We start from the raw sequence: 9,774 nt of genomic DNA, 5'->3' as shown, positions 1-9,774 counted from the left end.
AAGACATTCCCACACCCTTCTGTGGAGACTCAGAGCCATTAGAGAGCTGTCTCTCTAATGATAGAGATACCAACATACTGCTTGCACTCCAGCCCCAACGGGAGCAGCTCGAGTCCCACAGGAAGGCTAGCTGGCACAGACTGCCGCACAGTCCGGCCGCATGTCTCATAAAGCTGTTCCTAGAACAAGCACCATCTGTACCTCTCTCATTGTCCTTTGTCTTCTATTTTTCCCTCTCAAAGACATCCCCCAACACACACACACCAGAGGCAGAGAACAGCTGAGCCCAGAGGAGCTGAAGAAAACAGCTTTTTATTTGTCACTATAAGAACCAATTACAGAATCTGAGGTTAAAAAACTTGGACAAAAGATCTTTATTTCTGAGAATTGGCATATAAAAGGCAGAGGGGGGAGGGGAGGGAAGAAAGAGCAAACATGGGCTGGGGTTGACGCCAGCTTAGGGCCCTCAAACTCCAATTAGGAAAGTCCGGACACCGGACAGTAAGAGAAACCCCCATTTAGAAAATAAAGAAAAAAGTTAGAGACATGGCAGTGTGTTCCCCTTTCCCCCACCAGGTACCAACACCTGATATGTTTCTCTTCCCCTCCTCCATCCCTTTCACAAAGGGATGTAAAATTTTTAAAAAATTAAAAAACCCTCCCTCCAAACTGTCCAAACCAAGTGTGGGTCCCAGCCCCCAAATAGGGAAGGTACACACATAGGCCTGTTCCTATGGACGTTCTCCATTACAGGCATGAAGAAGCCCAAAAGGGGGAGTCACTGGCAGTAGCAGCAGAGGGTGTCCAATCCCTCCAAGGACACACACCAGCTTCAACCCTCCCTCATTCCTTGCTCCCCCTGATACCAAAGGGAGTGGAGATCTGTATGCCCTGGGCACCCACCCCTCCACTTCTGACCCCGCCTCCCTTCCCCTAAGATGCTCAGTCCTCCAGAACAATGGGCTCATTGGTGCTGGCAGGATGTGAGGACACGGGCAGAGAAACTGGGGGCCGAACTGCCATCAGCGCTGGCTTCACCTTCAGGGGTAAGTTGGGTCTTCGGGCAGCTCGGCGCATTTCCAGGTGAGTCAGAGCTTTCCTTAAAGCCCTGGCCAAAAGAAGCAAGACAGAAACACGAAGGCTTGATGAGCCATGTCGCACACAGACAAGGCTCCACAATGGACTCTGCAGTTCTGCCTTCTGGTACCCATATTCTTTCTGCACCTATCTTTCTCAGATGCTCCTACTTCCAATGCCCCCAAAGGGGACTGTCAGCCTCTCAGCCCCTCCCATGATGGATTTCTCCCTACCTGGTGTCTTTTGTGGCCACAAATACTACTGGATTGGGAGCATCAGCAGGGTTTAGTTTCTGACGCTTGGCTGCTGGCTGTGAGCTTGAACGGATCCCTGAGGCCAGAGGCCTTCCATTGGCAGAGAAGGGGACCCCTGCCCCTGCCATCTGGAAAAGGATTGGACAACATAATGAAGGATCTGCCTCCCTTAGGATCCTATCAGAAACAGCCCACCTCAGCTTTCCCAACCTGCCCTGTCAACTCACAGTCTCGTAGGAACGTTTCACCATAAGGCCCCCCAGGCCTCGATTCTGGGTCAGCTGGTTTCTGTTGATTGGTGTCTTGGTTCCCCGAGGTGTTTTTGGCTTCAGAGGTGCCTGGGCCACTACAAGTGGGGGGCAGGGAAGATAAAACAAAACCCTTGATACTTTTGTCTTGTCTATGCAGCTTCTTTATCATTCTTTCTTCCCCACCCACCCTATTCCAGCAGGTTACCTGAGCGGCCTCAAGAGTGGTAATGAAGGAAAAGGCCTACTAAACTACTTACCCATATTTCAAAAATGACATCTTGAGTACGTTTTCAGATCACAAAATATTTACATAAAACCATTACTGTGGCAGAGATGGAGCTCATGGTAAAGCACTGCTCAGAATACACGAGGGTCTGTGGTGTGTGATCTACAGCACCAACACACACACACACACACACAAACACACACACCTGTAATTTGTGTGTGGACTCGGTGTCAAAGAAAAGCTTAGAGCCAGACAGGTACCACATGCCTGCAATCCCAGCACTTGGGGAGGCAGAGGCAGGCAGATCTCTGAGTTCGAGGGCAGCCTGGTCTACAATGTGAGTCCAAGATAGCCAAGGCTACACAGGGAAACCCTGTCTCAAAAAACCAAAAGAGAAAGAGCAAAGAGGGAGCTTGGGGGGGAGGGGGCCTTGGATAATAAAACAGCTTGCAGACTGTCTCTCCACCTTCTGTCCACCCTGCAAAGTAGTTCCCCATCCCATACCCAGATCTTTGACGATAGTTGCCAAGGGCAGCCGCACCAGAGGGTGAATTTTCAGTGGCGTCTTGGCAGCCTTAGGAAGTCGGATCGAGCCTGGAGAAAGAAGAAACATGGATATTCTGTGGTTTTGTTTTGGCTTTTTGGATGGTCTTGCTGTATAGCCCTAGCTGGCCTACAACTTGGTGTATCATCCTCCAGCACTTGGGTTATGGGCATGCATCCCAATGCCTAGCCGTGCTTTCTCAGATAAGGTCCCACCGGGAGCTCACTACATAGCCTAATCTCATAGGAATGAGGTAGTTATTCCTGTCTCAGCCTCTGAGTACTTACACTCCAGGCATGGCCGATCAGTTTCTGAAGGAACCTCACTAATCAGGCCTCCCTCTAGGGTCAAGGCTTATGTCTTATCTACTCAGCACCCCCTGTGGCCTACTGCCCCTGCTGTCATGGAACACCCATACAAGCAGGGGCCTCTGGCCAGAGCAACTTTGAACTCATCACTAGTGTTCACTGCGGTCCTTACATTCGGCCTTGATGGCATTGGCGTTGATAGGTGCATAGGGTCTTCGGGCAGCCCTCCTTGGCTGTAACAGGTCTCTGCACATCCGTCTAGCAAGACGAGTCAGCTTTGTGGTTTGGAGCAAGAAAGTTTGCCTATTCTTAGCCAACAACTTGGCTCGGTTAGCACTGGTCGTATAGGGGGAAAGACTTTGAGCTTCAGGTCTGGACAAATGACCTCTTGAATGTGGCTCCTGGAGAAATGACATATGAAAAAGACACACTGCAGTTCTTTCCTCCACTCCCTGCACACAGCAAATTGTTTCTACCTGGCCTCCTCACTGACACCCCACCCAACCTTCCAGCCTTCCCAACACTTAGCAAGTGCCCCTGCTCATCAGACTGTCTCCATGGAAGAAGTACGTTTTCTGACCTTTGCCTAAAGCTCACATCTATACGACCACCACTCTCCCCAGTCCCTACCTGTCTTTTCAGCAATTCTTTTCTGTTTCTTGAGACAACGTCTCACTATGTAGCCCTGGCTGACCTGGAGCTTCTATAAATATCAGACTAGCCTCAAACTCAGAGGCCCACTTGCCTCAGTCACCACGCCAAGCTCCCACCAAGTGACTCTTACTGTGGTGCCCCGAGCAGCCCCTTCAAGCTGGGTTGGGGTCTTCAGTCCTCCATACTTCTTCCAGTAAATCCAGCAAGAAGCACAGAGTCGGCATTGCATGTTAGGTGGGCCCCAGGCATACCACTGGGCAGACTGTGTGGCTGCAGAAACATAAGAGAAAGGAGAGATTTGCCGGCAGGAAATATGCCACCTGAGCTCCTCAAAGTCCTAGACCACAGGAATAGGCCACCCATCCATTCCCAGCAACCCTGGTCCTCCTTGCAACTCACTGTGGCAGCTCTCACAAGTCAGGCCTTTCTGGAATCCAGCCCCATTCATGCCAGGTTTTGAACCCACAGAAATGATCTGGTTAGGGTTTGGCTTAGTACTAATGAAGAAAACAAGAAGAGAACCCAGAAGCTAGTTAACAATTCATGCTGGGCACAATGGTGCACACCTGTAATCCCAGCACTCAGGGAAGCAGAGGCAGGTAGATCTCTCTGAGTTAGAGGTCAGCCTGGTCTACAAAGTTAGTCCAGGACAGCCAAGGCTACACAGAGAAACCCTGTCTCAAAGAAAAGAACTCATCTCCGTCTGTCTCTCTCTTTCCTACCACCCCCTTCTATTTCTCACTCTCTCTCGAGTGCTGAAGACTGAGCCCTTGTGTATACTAACCCCCTTCTTATCACTGAGCTACAGCTTCTACAATTTGCTTCTGCATCCTGCTCACCTGCAATCACTAAGAAAGACATAAACTGGGGGGCAAGGGAAACAGTCTCCCATCCTGCCATACTTACTAAGTGGGGATGTAGACCTGTTTCAGTTTGCTGTCCGCTTCAGCAGCTTTCAATCTTTTCTGTAAGGAGAAAGAGAAAGAAATTCAGAGCATCTCAGTACAGATGAAATCAAACAAAGCAAAAGGCAGAAGGGGAAGCAGGCGGCCCCTGGTCCAGCCTCCCCGCCCTACCCATACCTGCTGAATATACCGATCCGTCGTTTTCCACATGTAATAGAACTGGACTATGCTTGCAAGTGACTTCCAGGGCAGCTAAGAGAGACAGCAAGGAGAGGATGAGCTGGCATCTCGCCCTAGGTCCTGGCTCCCTGACTCACTGCTCTCTCCTCCTCTTCTAGCCCTCATCACTTACAAAGTCCTGGCGGATATCATTGAAATCCTTCCCATACTTCTCTAGAGCCTCTTCGAACAGCATGGCTTCAGAAGCAGACCACTCCTCCATCTCATCCCGACAGAGCACTGGGCCCCCCTGTGGTACCAGGGTTGACATGGCCTTGGCTAAGTCATAGCCATTCTTTTGCAATGTGTCCATGGCATGGAACTACCAAAAAAGAAGAGAGTGAGAGAACAAAAGCTGAGGACTAAGTGCTCCTTAAGCACCCCTACCCTCTCCAAGAGTCCCTCCTGCCCTGCCTCTATGTGCCCAACTACCCATCCCCTTGTGCTTACCAGGGTGATGTCTCGGGACGCAGCAGCTGCACTCATGTGCAAGCTTGGCTGCCGAATTGAGCTGCTGCAGTCTAGGGCTCTTGCAAAGGTTCCCACAGCTCTAAGGAGAGGTTGACAAATCAAGAAGGAAAGAAAATAGTTCAGGCAGGCACAGGAACTCGGGAGAAAAAAGAAAAAGGACCCAGGCCTAAAACAAAGCCCATTGTTCAAAATGGACAGGACTCAGAACTCCAGTCCATCCCTCCCCGGGCCACCTTCCTGACCCACCCACCCTCCCCAGGCCACCTTCCTGACCCACCCACCCTCACCGGGCCACCACGAGAAACTGATCGATCTGCCGGTCTGTGAGAGGGTTGTCTGGGTCCCAGACTTTCATCTCCATTTTCTGTTGGTTTCGATTATCCGACTCTCCTGAGGAACCAAGCAACAGCATCAGCAGAGAGGGAGAGAAAAGGGACAGCTGGTTTCTTAGTCACCCATAGCAGCTCTTCCTCATCTTCTCTGCTTGGATCCTATCCGCCATATCAAACCTCAGAATCCCCTTCCCCACTGTGCTCATTCATCTCTTTCAGGTTCCTATGTCCCATTCTGTCAGGGTCACAACAGAAAACCTATCAGATTGTGCACTGATAGCCCAGGTCACGCCATTCACAGAAACCTTCATGTTCTAGAGCTTCTGTTCTGTTGCTTACCCTCCGCCAAACGCTCTGGGATCTCAGCTTGGAATTTGCAACCAACTCTGATCTCCCCTTGATCAGCCAGAAGAGTCTTCTGCACAGGATCAAACACCAGTGAGTAAAAAAAGCAGTCCTAAAGTGGGGGAGAGAAGAGGTTAGTGGGCAGTAAGGTGTATCCAGACGCTCAGCTGTGAGGCCTATCAACCCTTTACCTCTTCACTCGTCCTAACCTTTAGAGGGCAACATCCCTTCCCCGCTTCTCACAATACCTCCTCACCTCCTTTTCCAGATACTGGTTCAAGATATCTGTCTCATTCAGGAGAGTCACACTGCACTTCCCCCTAAAAGAGACAGAGCCAAAGGTCCTGGATGAGCAGCGCACCCCCTTCTTACCTACCATCTCCAATACAGCACCCCCTTCTCTCCACCGCCTAAATGAGGGCACACGGGCCAGCGACCCTGACCACCCATACCTTATGTGGGTGGCTGGTAATGACTCAAACTGCCGAGAAAGAAAAAGCTCTCGGTGCTTCAGTTGATGTCTCTGCTGCTCCGAGACGCCTGGCTGCTTTGATTCCTCCTCAAACTCCCCTAGGATATGAAGGACGGAGAATCAAGTCAGAAACTAATTCACAAGGAAGGTACCGCAGGATGCCTAGCTAGTCAAGGTGAAGGACACCCTACCTTCGCTCTGGCGCCTAACTTTCCTCAGGTATCTCACTCCTACCAGCTCTGCTTCTTGGCCTCATACCTCCCTGTGGACATTCAGTTCTCTCTTTAATTCCACCAAAGGGAGAACCCTGAGTACAAGGGTGCCACCGACACGCGCCCCAAACCTGGCTGCTAATACTGACGCCACTCACAAAGCACAATATAGCCATAATAGTGTGCCACATTTAGCGTCTTCTTGTACGGCCAGCCTGAGGTCCTAGAAGAACAGCACAGGGTTTACTTGCCAGCTCCTCTTCATACTTCAGGACTCTGTTGTGTCTGGAACACCACATACAACCTAAAGCTCCTTCTCTTTCTACTTGGCTAATAATAGTTTGCGGGGCTTTCAAGTGCAGTCTGAAGCCAGAGGCAACGCCTTCCTCCCCAATAGGCAGCAGCTTCCACTGAAATCTTGGTGGAAACAGTTAACCTGGCTAAGTGCCAAACAAAGTGGGAGGGGATAGAAAACTTAGGCACACATTCATTGGTGCATTGCTCTCCTGAAGACTTAATTGGGTGCAAGATAGCAGTGAGCCTGTGCGGGTCTGTCTTTCTCTCTGTGTAGTAGGCTCCACCTCTCCCCAGTGTGCTCTAGGAAACCCAGGGCTAGGGCAAGAAGGACCACACCCACACCCCTTGATTGGACAAGGCCAAGATCAGCCCCTTCCAGATGGGACTGGAAACCCCAAAGGGCCAGGAAACTTGGTCTGCCCAGCACATTAACCCTTTCAAGACTACAGCCTGAAAGGAGGGAAAAAAAGACTTTAGGAAAAACGGGGAAAGTAGTTAAAAAAAAAAAACTAAATGAAAAAAATTACAAGAGAAAGAATATAAAGAAAATGCAGACAAAGCAAAAAGAAGTCAGACAGATGCTAATTGGATTGGAGTGGGGGGAGGGAGGAGAAGCGTCACCTAGCTTATCATCTCCATCAACGTTTTAGCATCACCTCCGCACTACAGCATAAGCCTCCTCCCTATTACGCAGGCTTCTCAAAACAGTATCCTCCTCTATACCTTGACCATCACTCACTAACCATTGTCCAAAGTACCCAAAATGTCGCTGAGTGCCTCGCTTCTCTGAAGCTCTTTTCACTGCCTATCTAAATATTTCTCCTCTCACACACAGAAGCCACACTCTGGCTTTCCTTATCATGGCCTCCCCACCCTGCTTTCAGCCCCAACGTGTAACAACAGGCCTCCCTCCACAGACCAGGCACTTCCCACCCCCAAACTCATAACCCGCCTTGCGCATGTGACCAGGGGAAACACCTGCAGGAACATGTCTCGTCCTCAGATCCTGAGGAGGGGAGAGGGTTGGGGAATGAAGACACTCACTAGCATTACTGTCGGCCAGGCTGTTGAGGCTACTAGAAATATCCCTTCGCCGGAAAAGACACACAACCTTTGCTTCCACATTTCCATTTGCAGTCTAAAGGAAGAGAAAACCATGGCAATGAAAATTGGTCATTTGAAAGTGGAAGCGAACAGAGTCTAACAGCAGCAATAACTCCTTACATGCCTAAGTAGAAGAGGTGAGAAACTTAGCAGTGAAGACTTAATATTCAAAGAACTAATGAGGTGGGTCTCTATGAGTTTAAGGTCAGCCTGGTCTAGATATCAAGTTCCAGGCGGCCAAACCTACATAACAGAGAGACCTCGTTTTGTTTTTTGGTTTTCGAGACAGAGTTTCTCTTGTAGTCCTGGCTATCCTGGACTGGCTTTGTAGACCAGGCTGGCCTCGAACTCACAGACATCCGCCTCCCAGCAAGACTCTGTATATTTGGGGGGAGGGGGGATTCCACAGCTCCACTCACCTTATTGAGCTCCTCAATCCGTCTAACCAGGTAAGGATTGCTGGAGGAGTTCTCAAAATAGACGTAATCTGGAGAAGGGGGCGGGGAAGAACAGAGGAGATCAGAGGAGAAGACCAGAGCACCCGGAAAAGAAAGCTGGTCTGTGTGGATCAAAAACAGACAAAATTCTAGGTAGAGATGATACAGAGATGTGAAAGTGAAACGACTTAAAATAAGGCCAGGGGCACGCCTTTAATCCCAGCACTAGGGAGGCAGAGGGATCGCTACGAGTTCCAGGCCAGCCTGGTCTACAAAGAGAGTTACAGGATAGCCAGGGCTACACAGAAAAACCATGTCTCAAAAAACAAACCAAAAAAATTATTAGTCATTAACCAGCCAGTGGTGGCACACGCCTTTAACTACACAGCTCGGGGGAGGCAGAGACAGGCAGTTCTCTGAGTTCCGAGACCAGCCTGGTCTACAGATCCAGTTCCAGGACAGCTAAAAAGCTACACAAGAGAAACCCTGCCACGAAAACCAAAAAAAAAAAGTGGTAATACTTCGCCAGGTGGTGGTGGGAGGCGCCTTTAGCCCCAGACGCAGGAGACAGAGGCAAGAGGATCTTTGTTAATTCCAGAACAGCCAGAGCTACACAGAGAAACAGTGTCTCGAAAGAAAAGGAAAAAGAGGTTTTTACACCCTACCCTTCCAACACCTAGTTCTAAACTCAGATCTTGACTCAAAAAATGAGATTTAAGAGATTAGAACAAGAATTTCTCAGGAGTCTACACAACTATTCACTGAAGTTGCACCCCTATATCGGAGAATTAAGTAAATTGTTCACTCCACCTCAGGCCCCATCTTTACGAACGCACAAGCCGCCAAAGAAAAGAAAACCCCTGCGTGACTGGCTCTCCCGCAGCTGGTCCGGCGGTCACTCGGGCCCCTTCCAAGCCAAGCCCACTTCCAACCCGGGGGCGGGGGTGGAGAGGGGGTCCAGTCGCTGGTCTCTGAACGCCGTTCCCAGCTGCAGGAAAGCCTCTGCAAGAGACTGCGCCCGGTAGCGTCGCCGCTACGGAACCGTAGTTCTCGGTTCCGGTTCCGGTCGACGTTCCGGCCCGTACGACCCCAGATGTGGCCGCCCAGGGTACTCACCTCCCACCCGGTACATATTAGCCGCCATGGCCGTTCCCGCCGCCGCCTCCGGCCACACAAAGAGGTCCGGAAGGCTCGCGGGGGCAAAGCTCGTCTCCAGACGAAGCCCCCAGCGCGGGGCTGATGCTTCGCGGAAGTGTCGATGAGGCCCGCTCAGCCGGCACCTCTGCTCGCTCAGCCGTCGCGGTTCATCACTGCCCGCGCGACGACGACGCTGCTATAGCCTCACGCCGGGACACCGAGGCCGGCGCCGGTCTGCTTGGCTTCTTCCGGAAGCGAGCTCGGTTCCTGCCTGACCGGAGTCAGGTTCCGGCTCCTCGGGTCCTCACCAAGTCCCAGCAGACGTCGTAGGTGCCAACCGCCGGGAAGGTTTGCCCTGCCCGCGTCCGGGTTCGCCTCCTTCCGGAACACCTTCGGCCGATCCGGAGAACAAGGCCCAGCGTTCGGCTCAGGTCGGAGAGCAAGACCCTAGAGATCGGCCACTTCCGGAACAAACTCGGCTCCTTTCGCTCAGCCGCGGCCCAGCGCTCGGTTTTTTCCGTTGAAGCTC

At 51.2% G+C, this 9,774-nt stretch overlaps 1 protein-coding gene across 1 annotated transcript; it reads right to left on the bottom strand.

Moving 5' to 3' along the window:
* Positions 1-267: 267 nt before the first annotated feature.
* On the bottom strand, positions 268-9,766 carry Mta2 (metastasis associated 1 family member 2). The gene is made up of 18 exons (XM_051146096.1): positions 9,225-9,766; positions 8,091-8,158; positions 7,612-7,705; positions 6,039-6,156; positions 5,843-5,906; positions 5,581-5,698; positions 5,197-5,299; positions 4,889-4,988; positions 4,572-4,760; positions 4,397-4,471; positions 4,221-4,279; positions 3,714-3,811; positions 3,445-3,584; positions 2,833-3,061; positions 2,313-2,402; positions 1,559-1,677; positions 1,311-1,459; positions 268-1,108 (listed from the first exon to the last, which is right to left on the bottom strand). Exons 1-18 carry the CDS (start codon positions 9,250-9,252, stop codon positions 943-945), a joined length of 2,007 nt encoding a protein of 668 aa, XP_051002053.1. The 5' UTR covers positions 9,253-9,766; the 3' UTR covers positions 268-942.
* Between the last annotated feature and the right edge of the window lie 8 nt (positions 9,767-9,774).

Source organism: Acomys russatus, chromosome 5, assembly GCF_903995435.1.
Source record: "Acomys russatus chromosome 5, mAcoRus1.1, whole genome shotgun sequence".
Classification (NCBI taxonomy): Eukaryota; Metazoa; Chordata; class Mammalia; order Rodentia; family Muridae; genus Acomys; species Acomys russatus.
Note: the sequence above shows the minus strand (reverse complement) of the source record. Positions and strands in the feature narration are given on the sequence as shown.

What these genes read in the sequence shown, in the direction of transcription:
- Mta2 (XM_051146096.1), bottom strand. Translation starts at nt 9,252, where the DNA reads ATGGCGGCTAATATGTACCGGGTGGGAG. An exon ending in GGATTGAGGAGCTCAATAAG is followed by an intron (nt 7,706 to 8,090) that starts GTGAGTGGAGCT and finishes CTCTTCCTTTAG; the next exon opens with ACTGCAAATGGAAATGTGGA. An exon ending in CCCAGAGCGTTTGGCGGAGG is followed by an intron (nt 5,300 to 5,580) that starts GTAAGCAACAGA and finishes TTGGTTCCTCAG; the next exon opens with GAGAGTCGGATAATCGAAAC.